The sequence below is a fragment of the Choristoneura fumiferana genome, chromosome 8 (genome assembly GCF_025370935.1).
Source record: "Choristoneura fumiferana chromosome 8, NRCan_CFum_1, whole genome shotgun sequence".
Taxonomy (NCBI): domain Eukaryota; kingdom Metazoa; phylum Arthropoda; class Insecta; order Lepidoptera; family Tortricidae; genus Choristoneura; species Choristoneura fumiferana.
This window is the reverse complement of record NC_133479.1, coordinates 18,484,549-18,507,582: the sequence shown is the minus strand read 5'-3', so window position 1 is coordinate 18,507,582 and position 23,034 is coordinate 18,484,549. Positions and strand designations below refer to the sequence as shown.

Sequence of the window (23,034 nt, the reverse complement as noted above, 5' to 3'; positions counted from 1 at the left end):
TAATCGAGCAGGGTACTACATTTTCCAAAATACATAAAAAATAAGCTAAAAATATTATTGTATCAACTCTTATACAGCATTGTACAAAAATAGAATATGTTGCAATTCAAATTACGATTTATTCATGTTTCAATAAAAATGTAATATTTGTTTTGCAATAAAGCGATTTACATTTGAAGTTACACTTGTTTTATTTTTCATTATTTCTGTTCATATTTAACAACGTCAAAAACAATCATAATACTTTAGTAACAAAATAAAACGAATAAAAAAACATATGTCAAACTTACTTTTATTCTTATAAAGAAGTATAATGTGGCAAGTCTGTTTTATAGCATTCTGCGTTTCCGCCGAAAGACAGTTCGCGCGGCCACGAGTATATCTCGGTCTAGAGGATACTAACAAGGAGTTCCCATTTGTAGTCAGTATGCTGCGCAGAAACGGCTCCAGAGTGGGCACATGCAATCTCATCGCCCAGAACTGGCTTATCACCTCGGGCCACAGCGTCAGAAGAGGCAGCATAAATAGAATAATAAAGTATGCAGACATGACATCAAAGAACACAAGCGCATATTCAGAATTAATTAAAGTCTTCCGTCACCCAAGTTTTTTTTTTAGCAAAATTATAGAAATTACTGCTATCAACGACTTAGCTTTGGTGCTTATTGAAAAAGTGCCGATTAAAACGATTGCTAAGTTATCAGCAATTGACTATAAATCTTTAATAGGATTGCCAGTTAAGTATGCTGGGTTTGGGAATACGGGAAAAGTGGATAAATTGCCTGTGGCCATCATGGAAGGAGATGACATCGGGTCTCTACAGGTAGGTGAGGCTGTCGTGGTCAAGTGTCCATCCGTGTATCCAATATTTGGCCCAGCTATTTGCATTGCTCCAAAATGCTCCGAGAAATTTCAGGATACACGCGATGGATATGGAGGAGGCCCGTTGATGTACATGGGAAAAATTGTTGGAGTAATAGTAGCTAGTGAAACGGAGAAACCAATCGGATATGTTACACCGGTGAGCCCAAACTTGAACTGGATTAATTATGTGATGAAGAATGAGACCTGAATTGATTAAAATATGTGCTAAATCGAGTTTTATTGCAATTCTATAATACTTAATATTAACAAAGACTTACTCGCAACTTATCTTTAAAGAGTTGCTATTATTTGATGCTGTTAAACTGAGTTTAAAACTGAAACTTTTTTTTTGATAAAAAACGACCTAAATAGAAAAAACAATGATGACGATAATGATAATTTAATTAAGATGTAAAATTTTCAAAACAAGTTTTAACAAAGCTTTAAAATACAAGAAAAAAAAAGCTGTATTAATATTTTAATGAAAATTAACTAAATTAGTGACCCGCCCTGCTTTGCAAGGGTGCAATTTTTTTTAAAAAGCAGTGAAAAATAAAGATCATCTATAATCAACCAATTTACAATAAATTCACATTCCTCGACTTCCTTTCCTAAATCATTCCTAAGCCCGGAGCGCATCACTAGTTGTAAGCTTTAGAGATAGATAGAGAGAGAGAGAGAGAGAGAGAGAAAAATAAAGAGATACACATATACGATACATGGCCAATAAAATGAAGGAACTAACTAAACAGTAAACAAAAAATAAATACAAAAAATTAAAATATAGTTTTGCTTCTAAAAAAAGAAATATTATTTTAAGTAATTTCTCGAACTGCAGTATTGAGAGTATTTTCCCATTGGGTGGTGTTAAAGATTTCGATCCTAAACATATTTAAATTTTCTGTGATATACCTATTTTGCTCGATGTGGCGGGGGCACTTTAAAAAAAAATCATTGCATAATTTAAAAGATCGAAGCAAACATACGAAGGAATAGACAGCGGAAAGTGACAAGTTTAATATTTGTGAAGAATTATCAAAATTCTATCTGTCTATTTGTAACAGCCCGTATAGCGCCCGTCTTCGGACATAGGCCTCCTCTCTGCTTTTCCAGTCTTGCCTATTCACTGCCACTCGCATCTAGTTTACGCTAGCTTGTTGCCGGATATCATCTGTCCATCTTTTTGGTGGTCGTCCTCTATCGCGGGTGTGTCTGCGAAACCCTAAAAACATAGAAAAAATTGTCAAAATGGAATATGAAATGTCGCAATCGAAACAAAATATTGTGGCAATGGATATTATACTATAATTTCTCGATTTTAGTTGTGGCTTTTGAATTTTATGTGCAATTTTATGATCCGTTTTCAGAAGGTAATATCGTTTTTAACAAAAATTGTGTCATGTACAATCACTAGCATGTTTTATGTTGGCTGAGGATGTGATTGGTATAGAGTTTTTTTTTATAAATTTTCCATAGGGACTATAAAATCTGTATCCGCTTAGCTAAGACGCTCATAGGGCGCAAGTTGTCTCTCGGCGCTCAGACACCATGCAAGTGCAAAGACAACACAGAAAAGAACAAAACATTTAATGGGAACGTATGTACCTACGTTATAGATTCTGGATTGTCTACAAAATATGATGTGGCGTTTATTTGTACTATCATGCTTTGTGCGCGCGGAAAGACGTCTTCTTTGGCCGCGAGTGTACCTAGGGCAGGATGACACTAACATGGAGTTCCCCTTCGCAGTCAGCCTGCAGTCCAGCAATGGCCACAGAATCTGCACTTGCAGTCTCATTGCTGAGAACTGGGTCATCACAGCCGGCCACTGTATTAGTAAAAACTTCAAAAGTCAAAGAATAAGGTATGGAGACATGACGCGGAATCTAACAAAAGCCTACTCTAGAATAATCAAAACATTCCTACATCCAAGTTTCTTTTACTATAGCATAGATTTGACTGTTATCAATGATTTAGCACTTATGCTTATTGAAAAAGTCACGTCAAATTATCCGTGATAGATTATAAGGCTTTAATGGGATTGCCAGTGAAATACGCCGTGAAATAATGGATGTGTCCGTTTTGTTACGAATTTTTCTTAATATTTTTCGTAACAAAACGGACTCATCCATACAATATTTTGGGGACACATCTGAAGACCCTGTTTTTCCAGCTCGGAATCATGGACTGAGTCTACCTCCCAAATTTTGTTGAAATTGGAGAGATAAACTCAGGGTACAACGGTAGATAGAAATGCCCATTTATTGGATCAGCTTTTGCAAAGGTCCATATCAATGTCTCTCAAGTAGTGTTGTTAAAACATCGTTTTCAAAAGGCATTCGTGTCACACCTCGGAACTCTAATAATAAGACTCATTTCAATACGTTAGGGCTATCTCTATATTATAAAAACCGGCCAAGAGCGTGTCGGACACGCCCAAATTAGGGTTCCGTAGCCGTTACAAAAAAAAAGTAATATTATGTTTTTAAGGATTTCGTATTTTATACGGAATCTTCCAAGTTTAGGTATATTTTATACCTTAGGCAGCTATTTACTCTTAAACTACTAATAATTCATATTAAAACTTAGCCGTTATAGTTTTCCTTGAAAGTTTGATGTTTTACTACCATTCTGAATTTTTTTTAAATTTTCCACCCACCGGTTTAGATTTAAGAGGGGAGGGGGGGGACGCTCGATTTTAATAAAAAAAATCTCTTTAAAGTTAAATATTTTGCAAACAAATCATGAATCATTTTAGCAACCCCCTAATGAAAACTGAACACAAAAGATTAACCCGCTTTGCATAATGAATGACTATGTTCTCATGTGAACATGTTTGGCCTATGTTTGGTCCAGCTATGTGAGTCGCTCAAAAGTGCTCTTACAAATTTAAATACACTCGTGCTGGGCACTCGGGACTACTCGGGAGATACGCTTACAAATACAAAAAAAATATTAATAATCAGTATCAAAAGTAACAAACTTAACTCAATTTGCGCACTAGTGAGACAGATTTTGAACATGAAACTACCGTGGACTCACTCATATTAAATATATTGACCCGGAAAACTCACGTCTTAAATCGAGTTTAGCTCGATATGTTTCGGGCTAATCCGTAGCCTTTTGTGTTTGGAGCAACGCGACTACCAGACGAAACTGACACCGGCTCACAACTACCCGCGTTTTCATCATCATGACAACTGTCAAATGTAGGGTAGCACACAACACTAACAACATCGCTCTGTAAAGGAACGTTCACACACACCGATGATGCAGCACGAGTATTTAACACCGGTTTCCAACTCGGAGGTACCGTCCAACCACTATCCCAGTTGAAATTCGGACGACGACTAATCTCGATGGCTTCACGCACTTTCCGCGGAATGAAAAATTTCTCTCTCGCAAGTACAGATACATTATAAAATCTGATATAGTGCGTCGAATCCGAGTCCATTGAGTGATCGGCCAAAGCAGACCCCTTGTCAACGAAGGGCTACGGATTAGCCCAAAACATGTCGAGCTAAACTCGATTTAAGACGTGAGTTATCAGTAATCAGTAACTTTATTTGTTTTATTTGCTTTATCCGGGTCAATATATTTAATATTAGTGAGACAGAGTTTAAAATGAAATTGTGATGTTTTAAACAGGTACTTAATTATAATATTAAAGATGATTAAAGATGTTGCTAACAATTACGAAATATTTTAGGCAGCTCATGTTAACAAAAATGTAAAAATAGTAAGTACCAGAATTTAAATGACATTTAGAAACAAAATTTTTAAAAATACGGAAAATCCGTAGAGATAATGGAGTAGTGAGTTAATTATTTAATTGATTAGAAAGAGTCAGGGAGCAGACAGGCAGGGTGCTTGTGCTGTGACGAACTTTCAATTTCCGCAAAATTAATAATATTTTTTTACTTGATTACATTTAAAACACAGTTCAATATTCAAACTTTTAGATACTGTATTAGAATTCAAGTCAAATGAAATATTACACCTGTAATAGTATGATACCTATAGTTTAATGAAAATGGTTTGTGGTTTGAAAAGAACAACAACAATCAAAATACATAGTAACTATATTCTCATACATAGTCAACTTCATAGAATTGTTATATTAAATAAAGCTTAGCAAATCTACACCAATGTTTCAGGTGACCAGAGGGCTGGCAGCTATTTCGGGCAAAGGATTAGCCTTGCGATACAACGCGGGAATGCTGCCAGCCTTCTGGGCACAATGAACAGCGACGGTGACCTAGGAGGGATTTTTTATTTATAGGCTAGGCTAGGTTATATATTTTTTGTACAAAGACATATTTTTATAAGTACAGAATAAACCATCAAATTAATCGTTTAGCTTATGATTGCTCCGAAAATTATATTATTTCTAATATTCATTGAGTATTTCTCTTAAAATTAACACCACCGTTTAACAAATTTAAATTTGTTAAAAAAAAATTAAGTTTTAAAAATAAAAATTCCACTGTACGGTTATAATCGAGCAGGGTACTACATTTTCCAAAAAACATAAAAAATAAGCTAAAAATATTATTGTATCAACTCTTATACAGCATTGTACAAAAATAGAATATGTTGCAATTCAAATTACGATTTATTCATATTTCAATAGAAATGTAATATATTGGTTCGCAATAAAGCGATTTACATTTGAAGTTACACTTGTTTTATTTTTCATTATTTCTATTCATATTTAACAACGTCAAAAACAATCATAATACTTTAGTAACAAAATAAAACGAATAAAAAAACATAATATGTTAAATTTACTTTTATTCTCATAAAGGAGTATAATGTGGCAAGTCTGTTTTCTAGCATTCTGCGTTTCCGCCGAAAGACAGTTCGCGCGGCCACGAGTATATCTCGGTCTAGAGGATACTAACAAGGAGTTCCCATTTGTAGTCAGTATGCAGCGCAGAAACGGCTCCAGAGTGGGCACATGCAATCTCATTGCCCAGAACTGGCTTATCACCGCGGGCCACAGCGTCAAAAGAGGCAGCAGCAATAGAATAATAAAGTATGCAGACATGACATCAAAGAACACAAGCGCATATTCAGAAATAATCAATGTCTTCCGTCACCCAAGTTATTTGTTCAGCGAAATGGTAGAACTTATTGCTATCAACGACTTAGCTTTGGTGCTTATTGAAAAAGTGCCGATCAAAACGATTGCTAAGTTATCAGCAATTGACTATAAATCTTTATTGGGATTGCCAGTTAAGTATGCTGGGTTTGGGAATACGGGAAAAGTGGATGAATTGCCTGAGGCCATCATGGAAGGAGATGACATGAGGTCTCTACAGGTAGGTGAGGCTGTCGTGGTCAAGTGTCCATCCGTGTATCCAATGTTTGGCCCAGCTATTTGCATTGCTCCAAAATGCTCCAAGAAATTTCAGAATACACGCGACGGGGATGGAGGAGGCCCGTTGATGTACATGGGAAAAATTGTTGGAGTAATATTAGGTAGTGAAATAGATAATCCAATCGGATATGTTACACCGGTGAGCCCAAACTTGAACTGGATTAATTATGTGATGAAGAAGTACTCATGACCTGAATTGATTAAAATATGTGCTAAATCGAGTTTTATTGCAATTCTACTTAATATTAACTAAGAGTTACTCGCAACTTATCTTTCAAGAGTTGCTATTATATGATGCTGTTAAGCTGAGTTTATAACTGAAACTTTTTTTGGCTTAAAAACGACCTAAATAGAACAAACAATTATGACGATAATGATAATTTAATTAAGATGTAAAATTTTCAAAACAAGTTTTAACAAAGCTTTAAAATACAAGAACAAAAAAAGCAGACTATTAATATTTTAATGAAAATTAACTAAATTAGTGACCCGCCCTTTTTTGAAAAAAAAAAGCAGTGAAAAATAAAGATCATCTATAATCAACCGATCCTACTAATTTATAATAAATTCACATTCCTCGACTTCCTTTCCTAAATCATTCCTAAACCCGGAGCGCATCACTAGTTGTACGCTTAAGAGATAGATAGAGAGAGAGAGATAAATAAAGAGATACACATATACGATACATGGCAAATAAAATGAAGGGACTAACTAAACAGTAAACAGAAAATAAATACAAAAAACTTAAAAATACAGTTTTGCTTCTAAAAAAAGAAATATTATTTTGAGTTATTTCTCGAACTTCAGTATTGAGAGTATTTTCCCTTTGGGTGGCGTTTAAGATTTCCATCCTACACATATTTAAATTATCTGTGATATACCTATTTTGCTCGATTTGGCGGAGGCACTTTTAACCCTTAACCACCTACGGGCGGTCTGTCAGACCTTAGCAGATTTAAAAGTGATAATTATTCGATGCCATCGGCGCACACTTCTAGTGACCTTGTACCTTTTCCTAGGGGCCAATCAATGGCCGCCATGTGGTCGACATGTTTGGATGTGTATTCCTTTGAATTAAGTGAGCATAATACTGGCGACAACGGTCTCAGAGACCGCAGGTAGGTGGTTGCGTAATATTTATACGTGGTCTCCCAGACCGAACGCAGGTGGTTATGTATATTTCATTTGTTAACATTTTTTATAGTTAAAAAATATTTTTTTTATTTTTTAGTAAAACATGTCTCCTAGTAACACAGTCACAAAAGGTGGATAAAATAAGTGTCATAATTGAATGCAAGAGACTAATTTATCTCGAATGTTCGAAAAATTATTATCAATTGTCGACAAAAATGGTTGGTTTGAGGGTTTCCAATTTTATAAAAATAAAATGTTCCTTTAAAATTAAATCAGTTAAATAACTTAGTTGATTATCCAATTTGATGGAACTTTACTAATAATCTTTATATTATGTTCCTATATTTTGAGATCTCATATCCCCTTTGGGTAAGTAATTTTACAGTAAGTATAAGTTTATGAAAAAATCTATTGATTTATTTTATAATGTTTATTGCAAATAAATAGCATAGACTGTAAAATTTTGTTTATTACTTTTTTATTAAATTTAAACTAAATTTCTATAATAATAGCATATCCTTTAAAATTAGTGGTCTTCTAGACCGCTCATAGGTGGTCGTGTTTCTGAAAGAGGACGTAGGAAGTTAAGGGTTAAAAAAAAGGTATTAAAATTCATCTCATAATTTATAAGATCGAAGCAAACATACAAAGGGATAGACAGCGGGAAGTGACTAGTTTAATATTTGAAAAGAAATACCAAATTAAAAGATTTAAATTATCGATGGTTAAGAAAATCTTTGAAAGTTACAGTACTTTGTTATAATATTTGTCTTAAATTGTCCAACACATAGAAAATAATACAAAAAAATCGGTTACATAGAAAAAATATAAATGTGGTTTAATTGACAACCGTATATTTTAAGAGCGATCTCTTTCAAGCAACCTTTTTGAATATTTTATTCTAATAATGATTTGGCGTATGTACCTACACTCACAATGATTGACAACCTTTTAATAAGAATCTCTTAGCCAAACCCCGAACAGACAAATAGACGGACTTGGCTAAACTATAAGAAATATGGTAATTTTGTCTGCGGAACTCTAAAAAATAGGAAAAATTGATAAAATGGAATATGAAATGTCGCAATCCAAACAAAATAACGTGGTAATCGATATTATACTTCAAATAATTTCTCAATTTAAGTTGTGGCTTTTGAACTTTATGTGCGATTTTATGATCAGTTTTCAGATGGTTATATCGTTTTTTTTTACAATTACTAGCATGTTGTATGTTGGCTGATGATGTGATTGATGTTCCATAGGGACTTTAAAATCTGTGTCCGCTTAGCTGAGACTCATACGGTGCACGTTGTCTCTCGGCGCTCATACACCGTGCAAAGACACAACACAGCAAAAAACAAAACATGTACCTTCTGGATTATTTACAAAATATGATGTGGCGTTTATTTGTACTATCATGCTTTGTGCGCGCGGAAAGACATCTTCTTTGGCCGCGAGTGTACCTAGGGCAGGATGACACTAACATGGAGTTCCCCTTCGCAGTCAGCCTGCAGTCCAGCGATGGCCACAGAATCTGCACTTGCAGTCTCATTGCCGAGAACTGGCTCATCACAGCCGGCCACTGTATTAGTAAAAACATCAAAAGCCAAAGAATAAGGTATGGAGACATGACGCAGAATCTAACAAAAGCCTACTCTAGAATAATCAAAACATTCCTCCATCCAAGTTTCTTTTACTATAGCATAGATTTGACTATTATCAATGATTTAGCACTCATGCTTATTGAAAAAGTGCCGAGTAATCACGTTAAATTATCCGCGATAGATTATAAGGCTTTAATGGGATTGCCAGTGAAATACGCCGGGTTTGGTAAAACTGTTGAAGACAGATTATCCCAGACACATAACGAAGATGATGGTCTAAGAGCTCTTCAGATTGGTGAGGCTGTTGTGGTCCCGTGTGCACATGTTTGGCCAATGTTTGGTCCAGCCATATGCGTCGCTCCGAAGTGCTCCAACAAACTTCAAAGTACTCGTGGAGGGGATTCGGGGGGTCCGCTAGTGTACAGGGGGAAATTAGTTGGGGTATTAACCGGTGCTGAAGGCGATGAACCTATCTCGTATTACGCACCAGTAAGTCCCAATCTAAGATGGATATCAAATATGATAAATAGGCACTCATAAAATGAAAAGATTATAAAGATGTTGTAACTTTTATATTTGTTTATTGTTAAAACTTAATATAATGTATGTCTGTGGACGTTATAACGTGTAAATTGTATTTTTTATCATGTTTATTTTTATAATAAGTTTAAAAGGAGGATGCTTACTTAGGGCAAACCGAGATGACTTCGTTTAAATTAATGATTAATCAATAACATCGATACTTTCCAATTGTCCATATTATAAAATGAAAATAAAGAACGATCGGTAATCCAAATGCAGATGTGAAAAACACCTACCCAATGGCCAGGTAGCAGAATAAAGTAGAGGAAAAGAAAGTCGACAGAGATTTCGACTGGGAGTAAGTTAACTCGAATGAAAATGAGTGAGTTCGTCGACTAAGTAAGTAAAGTTAACTATGTTTAAATCCGCCCTGCAGTTTTAAGTACCCGGTTTACGGTACATTTGAAAAAACTTGACTAAAATTTCTGAAATATAATATTTACTTCATGAAATGTATGTACATATTCGTCATTTTCCCAAGCAAATAAATGAGGTTTATTACGCAGATAAAAATGCCAGGAAATCGTTTAAATCTAATTAGAAAGGACAAATTGCCGCCAACATATATTCAAATTCCGTACCACGCCCGCAATTTAACAAGTTAGATGCATGTTTCAATCACTCGGAGTTAAGGGCATAGTATGGAATTAATGCGTACCGCACATATCATATAACCATACTGGGAGAACATATTAGCGAGCAGGAAAAAAACGCTGGCTGTACGCGATTAGGTGCGGGCCACTTGGAGCTTTGATGTAATTTATGACTGTGGAACAGTGTAATTTGGGTATTTCTATCTTTCGTTGTACCCTGAGTTTATCTCTCCAATTTCAACAAAATTTGGTAGGTAGACTCAGTTCATGATTCCGAGCTGGAAAAACAGGGTCTCCAGATGTGTCCCCAAAAAAAATATTAATGTAAATTTAAAGTGCAAATTTTCATTAAAATCGAGCGTCCCCCCCTTCCTCCTCCCCCCCTCTAAAATCTAAACCGATGGGAGGAAAAAAAAATCAGGATGGTAGTAAGCATATCAAACTTTCAAAGAAAACTATAACGGCTAAGTTTTCTTGAGAATTATTAGCAGTTTATGAGTGAATAGCAGCCTAAGGTATAAAATATACTTATACTTGGAAGATTCCGTATAAAATACGAAATCCTTAGAAAAATATAGCTTAATTTTTTACGAAATCCTTAGAAAAATATTGCTTAATTACAGACAGACAACGGGACAGGTGAAACTAAATAAAAGCTTGTATTAAAAATGAAATTTTTATGGTAGGATTATTTTTCCCTGGCTTTTAAATTACTCTCAGTGCTCGAGCCCGATTACAACTGGCCCGTGTTTACCCTCACATTACCAAGTGGCACATACCGATCTAACTCCAAGATCGATACTGATATAGTATCTATTCCAGGCATCCAGATCACTCGCGACCAATAAATCAGCCTCTGCCAAATACAGACACGATGGTAGCCATGTAAGGCGACCGCTCTTAATGTTACGCGTATTGAATAATGACGCTGTATAAGATTTTGATCTGTTAAGCAATGTAAAGTGCAGTTTTTCTAATATTTCATTTGCTTGATTTCTGTTTTATTTATTTATTTATTTTTTAAATTAACATGCTAAATATTTACATACATACACATTGTAGAAGTCATCGTAGTTAATATAATACAATCCGGGACATAATTCAACAATATTAAAACCACAAAAATACAACTCTTGTTATAAGCTTTGTGCAACAAATGCAAATAATTGAACATCTAAATAGAATACTATCGCTTCTGAAGTTACAACTGAGGATATCGCTTTATTGTTATTATATATTATTATATTATTTTTATTATGAGTAGAATCTTTAATAAATATTTGACACCAATTGATTACAAACTATTGTGCTGAATACTAGGCAACCATAAATGAAGTCTTAAATACGAATAAAAATAGGAATCAGGCGGTTATTGTGAAAAAAATACTATTCGAATTGATTCCAAGTTAGGAAAAAAATTCGTTTTCGAAGGATGTTTCACAGATTTGATTTAAAAATCGACCCTAGCTTTGTTGCCGTACTTTTGGCGGAACAATAATATGATCTTGATCTTAAGAATCTTCAAAAAACGAGACTGTGTAGCTTTTAATTTTCTGCAAATTAAAAGCTACTGAGACTGCAACTCAAAAATGAAATGTGCAATTTTTTGCTTAACGCCCTACCATGAAATTTGTAGTTACTACATTTTGAGGCGTTGGCAGGCCTCCCACCAGGTGGACTGACGACATCGTGAGAGTAGCGGGAAACCGGTGGATGCAAGTGGCGAGTTGTCGTTCATTGTGGCGTTCTAAGGGGGAGGCCTTTGTCCAGCAGTGGACGTCTTCCGGCTGATGATGATGACATTTTGAATGCAGTTTTTAACTCTCGACCCAAAAATAGGGGTGTTATAAATTTGACCGCTATGTCTGTCTGCCTGTCTGTCTGTCTGTCTGCCTGTGTGTCTGTCTGTGGCACCGTAGCTCTTAAACGGGTGGACCGATTTGAATGCAGTTTTATTTTATTTGAAAGCAAGTTTTCTAGCGATGGTTCTTAGACATGTTTCATCAAAGTCGGTTGAGCCGTTTTTGTGACACTGAACTTTGAAGTGACAAAGTTGTGGGTTTTCCAACTTTTTGTTGGTAGGTTAGGTTATATTAAATGCTCTTAGTGCTAACTGAAAGAGCCTGGACATTTACAAACTAATCCCCTAAGTAGGCCATATTAAAACATTTCACTGCTGCAACTCTATTATGGCTTAGGCGAGTACCGTCGGCAAAAATACGGGGAAGAAAATCTTAGTACGTAACAGAAGCCAGTCAGCTTCTCTTCTTCTTCTTCAGCGCGTTTTCGTCCACCGTTGGGCATACGCTTCTCCGACCTTTCTCCATCCAGATCGACTATCTGTCTCTCTCTTCCAGACCGGTCCTGCTGTCTTCACGGGTGACACTCTATCCCGGCCCGGATAATACCGACATGGAAATACCGACCCTGTTTTTCGTGTACACGCTAATAGAAGCTCATGTCAGTTTCTATGGGCGTGTACATAAAAAACAGAGTCGGTATTTCCATGTCGGTTTTATCCAGGCCGGGATAGAGTGTCACCCGTCTCCACAATGTCATCGGACCATCGAGCAGGCGGTCTGCCCACATTTCTTTTGCCTAGCCCCTCTCCACTCCAAAACGCGCTCAGCTTAGCACAGCCGTAAAGTTTGGAGAGCAAGATTATTCATAGTTTGGTGTGAATGTGAATAAAAATCCTGCTCCAGTCTATCAGGTTTATTTTTTTGAAGATCTAAAAGCGCTATTAGTTACAAGAATATAAAAACTTTATTGCTGGTTTGAACATTGTCTCTCAACTGCATCCCTATCACTTATAAACATTTGCAAATAACCATACAACTAATAAACAACTGGTGAAAACAAGATTTAACAGTATAAAAACAAATACAAATTAGAGAACGCATTTACAAAAGCTGAAAACACAACATTCACATACAAAAATGTCATCATCATCATGTCAGCCGAAAGACGTCCACCGCTGGATACAGGCCTCCCCCAAGGCTCTCCACTCAGACCGGTCTTGTGCTTTCCGCGTCCAACGCGATCGACGCTCCATCTTGTTGGAGGCCTACCGACAGCTCGTCTCCCGGTCCACGGACGCCATTTCGAGAACCTTCTGACCCCATCGGCCATTAGACCTGCGAGCAATGTACCCCGCCCACTACCACTTCAGTTTCGCAATTCTTCGAGCTATGTCGGTAACCTCATCATTTCTGATTTCAAATATGTATATTCTGATTAACCAATGGTCTTATATAAATTAAGGCATTGTCGTCCATGATGCAAATGATGATTTTTGAAAAAAAAAATAGAAAGAAAGGTTAGTTTGTTCTATAAAATCAAAAACCCATTGCATGATGCGTAGAAAAATTTCATGGTGTAAAACTGGGTTCTAGCTAAGTTTTAAAAATGTAAATAAAACGTTGGCTGACTTGAAACCTCTTTAGTCTAAAATGACGCACCTACTTACTTTTTAAAACTAAAGTCACAACTCCATTGAGAAGAAAAACTATAGGTAAATCCATAATTCCAATGTCCTTTAGTATACAGGCATGGACATACTGACGAGCAAGTGTAATGAAAATAATAGTATCTGTCTTTCAGACCGTACCTACAATCTTGACCACTGGTAGGTCACCAAACAATGACAAACTATTTACGAGCGGCGTACGGTCAGCAGCCCTCGTATACAAACGGTTTTATACTACAGCGGTATTCAACCATTCACCTACTCAACCTCGTATCTTTCTAAACCTAGCAGTCACATACCAACACTGTACTTTGTGGTATAAGGTTGTTTTTTCAACAGGGTGAATCTGTAACATACGGGGTTGGGAAAGTCATCGCTTTAATGTAAACGAGATTACGAGCCCTGCTACTAGAAGTCAATTGTGTTTATTTTGATGTTAGTTTCCTTATTGAAATTCTCGGGAATTCCTTCGGTCAGAATCGCGAATAGAGTAGGATCGTACCGATCGTAGCATTCATGGTGACCGGAGAACAGCAGCTGTCAGCAGCGGCCATTTTAAAATAAAGGCAGTCAATGTTGTCGCTCGAGCTTATTAGGGTTCTGTGCCCAAAGGGTGCCAACGGGACCCTATCTCTTGAGCGGTAATAATAATAATAATCAATTTTTATTTCAGTTATACACATCTGTAAATATAAGTAAGTGTGTAAATTAAATGCTTAAAGTTAGTAAAGACTTACAAAGATAACTATAACTATTAGCTAGTGGCACCTATAGCCTTCCTCACCATATGCCATACGAGGGGACTGTCATAACGCTTAGCCAGCGTTCTCAAGATACCGTTGCCGCTACCGCTAATGGTAATGATATACATGTGCCGATAACCGCTGTTATTAAAGTTGTTGTTTGGACTCGTTTGATTCGTCTTGAAGACTACTTTGGTTACCAGGGGCAAAAATTACAGTCAGCAAAAAAAGCTTGTATTAGAATTTTCAACAAAAACTTATTACTGAACTGTTTTTAAAACATTGTACGAGTCCGATTCGCACTTGACCGATTTTTTTATTGTGCATCCAGCCCTGTTCGGCAGAACAGGATACCCACTAAAAACCAGATGAGTCCCTTTGTTGCCACTGTGGGACGTCACGGGAGCTTAAAGTGCGTTCCTGTCCGAAAATCTAAAATTATGTGGTCGTCGTCGTCCCAGCCTATATACGTCCCACTGCTGGGCACAGACCTCCTCTCAGAATGAGAGGGCTTGGGCGTAGTTCCCACGCGGGCCCAGTGCGGATTGGGAACTTCACACACACCATTGAATTGCTTCTTCTTTGGCGTAAGGGAACTGCAAAAAAAATTTATAGATTTTGATCAATTTACATTAGATAGGGAACTAGGTTTTTGAATCTTGAATGTGGCAAAGCCAAGGGCAAAGCTAATAACTATAACTAAAATTACTGTACTAAAAAAAGCAAAAAGCCTCTCCGTTAAAGCAGAATTTACGCAAACACCAATTTAAAATTGAAGATGCATTTCACAAACTCACGGTCGTTGACCCTTGGCAAAATTAGTTTAAGAACAGGCCTCGCAAAGGAAGTATTTATGTCTGGAGGTGAATTAACACCCGTATCAGCCGTTAGGCATTTCTTCTTTTCTTAAAAAAGTTGACAGTCGATGTGAGAGTTCTTCATCTCATCTCGGCTTGTATACGAGTACGTCCAATTGGTGGACTAGGTCTCCTTTCAGAATAAGAGGAGTTGGGCCGTAATTTCCACGGGAACCCAGTGCAAAGTAAGAGCTTCACAGTCTTAATTTAGACTCTTCACAGGTATCTGACGATGTTGTCTTTGACCTTAAAGCTCACGTTAACTCTCAAATGTGATCTTTGACTTAACTACCAAAAACTCAGAGAAGAATGAAGAAGGAAAGGGTACGCCATTTTGATAACAATGTTGAGTAGATTATAGAATAAACGAAAAACAAGGACTAAGCGACGTAAAGTTCCGCTGCCATCAACTAGGTGGCGTAGGTGGTGTTTCTACATTCTGAACATTTCAACGATCCCCGTTAGGTTAGGTTCGAATCGTTTTCGTTGAATTTTTATTTAGTTATGTATTTACCTACATAAATATTTTTATCCGTTGCCTAGTATTCATAGTACTAGCTTTGCTTAATCTGTTACTAGGTCAATTTGGTGTCAATTGTCCAATGACAATAATTTTAAAGTTTTAAATGACTCTCCCTAATAACGTGACAGAAAAAAATGCAAAAAAAATCATACCAAAGCTAAAAGTAACTCCAGTCGTAAGTGGTGTGCTCGCATGACACCGGCTTTAATGCAGCCGAAATCAAATAATCATCAATCATGAGCAAAGTCAGCGGTTTAACGGATAATTATTAAAAAACAATTAGGTTTAAACTGGTGAGAGCATTGGGAGCGATTCTGATTCGTGTTTTAATTTTATTTCCAAGTTTTTACGCAATGGTGTCTTGCTGGGTGTTTGGAGTGCCATTATTTTATTATTTTGTTACATTAGTGAGCGAAGCGCCATGACCTAATTAAGTTAGGAATTATAAATAAATAAATATCATGGGACACCTGACACCAATTGACCTAGTCCCAAACTAAGCAAAGAAAGAAAGAAAGATAGAAAGAAAACATTCAGTGCCTCCAGTGAAAAGGGGAATAAGACGAGTTATGCCCTTATGTTTTTATTACACCATTGGATTGAGCGTGTTTGGTTACATATTGTGACAAAAGGACATATCTCTGGTTATCCCCTAACCCAGTTTTAACTCGGCCCTCGGTTCTAACCCGGCATAACTCACCGTTTCAGGCATATTTCTACTTATCTGCCATTTTTTATCAGTCTAAAGGTACAAGTGCTTTTAACTCAAAAAAAATATCGAAACTAAAGACACGTCTGCAGTTATTTTTTTTACAAAACGACACAACTTGTGTTGTTCCGTAACATTGTGGATATAAATAGAACTAAAAGCGACTATTCCCTTATAGCACGTTGTACATAAAGGCATAAGTTGGGTAGAATAAGTGTTGTTATAACCGTAGAACAGTCGTAGCTAAGGGAATAAGTCGTCTTTATGTTAAGGTATCACAGAATTGACTAACACAATTCATGTTATACCGTTATGCTTTTGTGACTAAGGGGATAACTAAAAAAAAAAACGAAAAAAAATTGTATGGAATAAATTAATGTTAAAACAATATCCATTAAACGAAAGCTATAACCTATACCTAAAGCCTGAAACCATAAAAAATCTAATATTAAGCGCTAAAGACCCAAAAACGTCGAAAGAATGGTTTTTTGCCTCTACTGAAAAGTAGCGATTTTGAGTTAATCCTCTTTTACACTGGAGGCACTGATTTATTCGTGACAAACATAAGGACAATGGATAAAAAAATATATAGTTATGCATTTCACGAAATGGTCCCAAATCAGCAATCTGCCGGTCTTGCGAACGGCGCTGGTCTTCCTTTGGGACGATCTGGGCATCATACATTAAAAAAAATACACAATAGGCACGGGCCAGTCTCCTTTACCCAAAGCTTGTACTATGGATACTAGGCAACGGATAAACATACTATGTAGATAGTAAATACATACTTAAATACATATTAAACATCCAAGACCCGAGAACAAACATTCGTATTATTTATACAAATATCTGCCCCGGCCGGGAATCGAAATGATACCTACTGTAAATATTTTTAACAGTTAGTAAAAAAAAAATAGTTCATTAGAACTTTAAACTTTTAACGTTTCAAAAGGTCCTTACATGATAATACTCTAAGGGGCTGTTTTCACCATCCATTGATTAGCGTTAACCGACGGTTAAATGTGATGCCGTCTCCGTCTGTTCGAACAAAACAATACAGACGGCATCACACCTAACCGCCAGGTAACACTAATCAATGGATGGTGAAACAGCCCCTAACTAATTTATTAAATCAGGCGTTAATTTGCGGAAATCCATATCAATGAACTAAAAGAATTGCTTTGCTCACCCGCGACTTTATGATAGCTAAGTTTATGCAAGATATGCGTGCACGTCCACACTGTAAGAACACACACAACCACCACCATCACCATCAGACTACACTGACGCGTTTCGAACTCAGCCAGAGCTCATCTTCAGACCAACACAACCGTACACCATGCTACCAGATGTTAAACTTACTATAATAGTCTAACTCCCAAAAGGTGGAAAGCTACTGACAGCGTCTTGCCTTTTCAAAGTTCTATACTCAAAAACGGCTGAACCCTAAAGAAAACCTTATCGAAATCGGTCCACTTAAGAGCTATTATGATGTAGACAGACCGACTTTGGCGTCACACTTGTAATACCCTTCTTTTTGCTTCGGGGAGCTAAAACAACGAAATACACATAAAAAGTTAACGCGTCCATTACATTACACATTCCCGCGCGGGACCCAGGGCCTTCAGTTAACGCTGTCACATATGATTTGCGACGCTCCAGGGCTGCGACGTGCTTGCGTGCTTCGGGTGGGGACAGGGTGCCGGTGAAAGGTTGTGAAATAACCACCGAGTAATAATAAAAATGCTGATAAAATTGAGCATGACTTGTAATGAGCATTTTCGTGAATTACAGAGGAGCATTTTAGCGAGTAAATTTGCTTCAAAGTATTTGCCGAGCCGATTAACGTGGCCATTGTTCCATCGCCGTCCCTTTCCACCAGCACGTCTCGCACACCTCGCCTGTCGCGCGTTTGCTAGAATCTCACTAATATTATAACCGACATAGCTATGATTACGATGTAGCACGGCTAGTAGTAGCGGAAAAGCAAGGTAACAATGTTGTTCTTTTTCCGAAGTTATTACGGAAGAGGGAACTAGCCAATTGTTTGTTCTTCCGTGGTATAAAGCCGCAGGTATGACAAGGATGATATAGTTATTTGTGTCACAAGGGAGCAAAATGGTGTATTTACGGCGAGGGCGAGGGCGTATTTAATCCAGAATGTAGCGAAGGATTCTACAATAGAATCCTGAGCGTAGCGAGGGATTCTAAAGTAGAATCCTGAGCGTAGTGAGGGATTCAAGTGTTAACGCCCAAGATGAAAATAATTTTGCTCCCGAATGGCTCATACAACTTTTCACACCGAGCATTTGAAAAAAAAAACTTGTTTTTTTTAATATTATTAAACCAGCATAGAAAATGGCGTGGCTATACAATTATCAAGTTAAAAAAATGGCATTTGCAATAAAACACTTAGAAGAGCCTTGAACAGAAAAGTTGCACTTTGCTCCCTCTCGTCAGGGAGGAAAAGTTACTTTTCTGAAGGAGAGGTGTGAAAAATAACAAAACGCGCCTCTTAACTCCCCGCTGGCCGCTCCGCTTGGCACTAAAACCAGTTCAGAAGTAGATGTCGTGGGTCGACTACGTATGTCGAAGCTTGTCTGCAACTAGTCGCAACGACAACTGACAGTGCTGATGTCGGACGAAGACGTATAAGTTACCAAATATAGGAATAAAATAAGAAACTAGCCAAGTGCGAGTCGCTCTCGCGTAATAAAGGTTCCGTTACAAATTTGTGGTTTAATCCTGTTAGAACCTTGCTCTTAAACAAAATGTACGTACGCAGTATAGGGTCATTTCAGATTGGTTACTGACAAAGAAAGGCAAACAAAAATAATAATATTTTCAGATTTTCTTTACTGGCTACCTTCGTGCCAAAATTTCAAGATTCCAGGACAACTGGAAGTAATCAATTTGTATGGAAGTAACTTTTAAATGATGGTGTCTTTTGATTAAGTTGACTAAGGGGCTGTTTCACCATCCATTGATTAGTGTTAACTGACGGTTAAATGTGATGCCGTCTCCGTCTATTCGAACAAAACAAATAGAGACGGCATCACACCTAACCGCCAGTTAACACTAATCAATGGATGGTGAAACAGCCCCTTAGCAGGTTGACTTAATCGTTACTCCAAGGACTAGCAGACCCGAGTATTTCATATTAATTTCAGTTTGATATAACCACGCGTTCCTGAGAAAAAAGATGGATGGCAAACGAGCAAGTGGGTCTCCTGATTGTAAGAGATCACCACCGCCCATAGACCTGCAACACCAGGGGGATTGCAGATGAAGAATGAGAAGTTTTCCTACTACCACGTTTTTGAAATTACAGCTACACTTAACCACAGCATGAATCAACCCGTCAGCTCCTTTCGAGTTTGTAATTCATATTTCAGAAAGCTCATGTAAGCTTACTCTACATTTCGTAACAGAAATCTTTTCGGACCACATAAAGGTGTCCCATTTCATTCTGTTTCACATTCGCTAAAAAAGGGTTCAACTTTTTAAATTTAACAGCTAATTATACTTTGTGTCGACTACCCTTGAATTAGTAGCTTAGGATTCAAGCTTTAGGTATTATAAGATTTTTTTTTACATAAAACTGCCCGTGGTTGACTTCTATCTCACCTGATGTAACCTAATTTAAACCTATTCACTGTAGCCTTAATCTAGGCTTGTAATTTACCATGACTCCATGAGCTTTATAGTGAAGGAAAACATCGTGATGGAAAATCCTATATACCTCATCATCATTATCATCATCAGCCTACAGCAGTCCACTGCTGGACATAGGCCTCTTCCATGGCGCGCCACAACACTGTCTTCAGCCCCTCGCATCCATCCGCCGCCAGCGACCCTCTTCAGGTCGTCCGTCTACCGTGCCTTAGGACGCTCTACACTACGTTTTTACGTCCGTGGTCTCCATTCTGTACACACCTGCAAAAAAATAAATGTTATATGAAATTCCCAATCCGCGTGGCAACTACGGACCAAGCTCTCTCATTCCGAGAGGGGGCCTGTGGCCTGCAGTCAGTGGGACGTATATAGGCTGAGATGATGATGATGATTATTATCTTTTGTGGTGCAAAGTGCAAAAGGACGATCCGGAAAGAAAAAAACAGCTTGATACCTCCACGCGTTCCTGACAGAAAAAAAAGGTCTTCACAAACGGACAGACAAACGGACAACAAATTTATACTAAAGGGTCCCGTCTTTTTCTTCTTGAGGTACCTTAATAAAACCGACCAAGTGCGAGTCGGACTCGCGCACGAAGGGTTCCGTACCATTATCTATACAACATTAGACAATAGCAAAAAAAACTTGTTTGTTGTATAGGAGCCCCCCTAAATATTTTACTTTTTTTAGTATTTGGTGTATAGCAGTAACAGAAATACATAATCTGTGAAAATTTCAACTGTCTAGCTATCACGGTTCATGAGATACAACCTGGTGACAGACGGACGGACGAACAGCGAAGTCTTAGTAATAGGGTCCCGTTTTTACCCTTTGGGTGTTGGTCCTGAATTATTCCAAAAAGCGCAGCGACATCTACCGAACGTCCTGTAAGAACCCAAAGAACACAATAAATTGTCCAAGTGCGCCCGTAACTTATTTCCGGTGATGTTCTTATTTTAAAGCGCACGTCGCACGCGCACGTTTTTGGGCCGAGAAACATGGCCGCCGCCGGATTCGCATAAATTTTAAATTTTTAGACGCAACCGTTTTTGGTTACCGTGGAAAGGTGAAATGTAGTTTCAGATTTCAGAATTTAACCCATAAAGTGATTTTCGATCACAACTATGATCATACTTTTTATCTGCATACTAGCTTTTACCTGTGGCTTCGCACACGTAAACCATTGTGGCCTAGAAATTGAATTGCAATTTCCGGTATTTTGGATAAATTGGAGAAAATCAATCAAGAATTTAATTAGTAATTGCATGAAAAATCTCGCGCCGAGTTTTATGCTTTTCTAATTCTAAGTCGCTGGCTCCGTCCTACGTCAGAGGTTCCGCCAATGCCAGGGGATGCTGCCGACAACGCCCAGATAAACAAGTACCGCAAATACGCGTTTTTAACGAATGATTACATATTTGCGGCACTTGCGTTAGAAACTTTAGGACCGTGGTCATCCGACACCAAAAAATTTAAATATGCGGGGTGTCTAATAAACTAGTTGACGTCTCTGGCATAGTAAAATAGGAGAAGTATCTAAACTATGACCATTTAGGAGACTAAACTGCCTACTCCACTACAACAACTTTGTACAAATTAAAGAAAACTATAAAAAAATGAGTAAAATCAGTAAAGTCGTTCTCAAGTTAGTTATGGCGTGGCTAAGGGAGGTAGTGCTTTTTTTATTATTATTCTTAAATTGTGTAGATAGATAAAAGACTGATGTACCTACCCTATATTAATCTACGTCTCAAATGAGAAAACAATTTTTCTACCTGCTGTGATAACTTAAATAAAAATCATTACTTACTTCACAACTTAAAACACACTAAAATAACTTAAACACGTTTTTACAGTTCACACCTTAAATACATGAATTACCACAGCAATGTTACAACGTTTTATGACTAAATATTATGTTCTTTAGTCAATATTAAATTATTTGTCTAACAGTCATTTAATATATTCAAAAATCTCATAAGTATTAATTTGCATATTAGAAAATGAGCAAGCAAACGTTTTTAAATTCTTTTTATACTACCCACAGGACAATTAAAATGAAGTATCTGTCGGCGGCCGATCGTTAAATCTGCCAGATCACAAAATTACTAGGCATATCGTAAAATCCATTTCATGATGAAAAATTTAGGTACGACGAGTGAAGCGAGGAGTGGTTAGTATGAATTGTGACCACAAGGCATGAGCCCAGCGAGCGAAGCGAGCGTGCCGCGGCAGCGGCCGGCGAAGTGCCAGAACCGATATGGCGGCGTTTTAATGATATGCCTAGGAATTTTATGATCTGCCTAACCTACCATTCCATGCCTGCCTAAACGTCACTAGGCAAATCGTTAAACAGTGAGTTTGAACGATATGGCGGATGTCCCTTAGCCAATTGCACCATTTCACGATATGCCTAGGAATTTTGTGATCTGGCGGATTTTACGATCTTCTGCTGACATATATATCATCATTATCATCAGCCTACAGCAAGCTAAGGTCGTCCGTCCACCGTGCCTCAGGACACCTTACACTATACGTTTTTCCGTCCGTGGTCTCCATTCGAGGACAACAATGTATACATCTGTCTCATTCTAACACGCTTTTCTCGGAGCGCTTAATATGCGTGACGCTTCTTTTGTCTTTCAACGAACAATTTTATAAAATACTTATTATCCTCTGCATGAAGACACAATAAAATTTACCAAAATAAAAACTTCAAGCAAAGCTCTTTCGCCCTACCTTTTGCAAGTACCATCACCCAAATATGTGGTCTATCATAAAGTTGATAATCGTTTGGATTTCATAAAACAATAATGCCAATAGACGTGTCTGTCAACTTGAAAGTTCGACTTTAGCGACATATTGATTTGATAGGATATTGTTTAAAAATTGATAGTC

General features: G+C 37.3%; 2 protein-coding genes and 1 long non-coding RNA gene across 3 annotated transcripts; 2 read left to right on the top strand and 1 right to left on the bottom strand.

Moving 5' to 3' along the window:
- Window positions 1-172: 172 nt before the first annotated feature.
- On the top strand, window positions 173-1,098 carry LOC141430694 (trypsin 5G1-like). Its single transcript, XM_074091550.1, has one exon. The coding sequence runs from the start codon at window positions 314-316 to the stop codon at window positions 1,070-1,072; it is 759 nt and encodes a 252-aa protein (XP_073947651.1). The 5' UTR covers window positions 173-313; the 3' UTR covers window positions 1,073-1,098.
- A 759-nt stretch (window positions 1,099-1,857) lies between these two features.
- Window positions 1,858-2,269, bottom strand: LOC141430695 (uncharacterized). Its single transcript, XR_012451652.1, has 2 exons — window positions 2,168-2,269; window positions 1,858-2,086 (listed from the first exon to the last, which is right to left on the bottom strand). It is a non-coding gene; the product is annotated as an uncharacterized lncRNA (long non-coding RNA).
- Window positions 2,270-5,530: 3,261 nt separating this feature from the next.
- Window positions 5,531-6,464, top strand: LOC141430693 (trypsin 5G1-like). Its single transcript, XM_074091549.1, has one exon. The coding sequence runs from the start codon at window positions 5,679-5,681 to the stop codon at window positions 6,435-6,437; it is 759 nt and encodes a 252-aa protein (XP_073947650.1). The 5' UTR covers window positions 5,531-5,678; the 3' UTR covers window positions 6,438-6,464.
- Window positions 6,465-23,034: the final 16,570 nt, after the last annotated feature.

Bases quoted from the DNA above. Each gene is read 5' to 3' on its own strand.
- LOC141430694 (XM_074091550.1), top strand. From the start codon at position 314: ATGTGGCAAGTCTGTTTTATAGCATTCTGCGTTTCCGCCGAAAGACAG.
- LOC141430693 (XM_074091549.1), top strand. From the start codon at position 5,679: ATGTGGCAAGTCTGTTTTCTAGCATTCTGCGTTTCCGCCGAAAGACAG.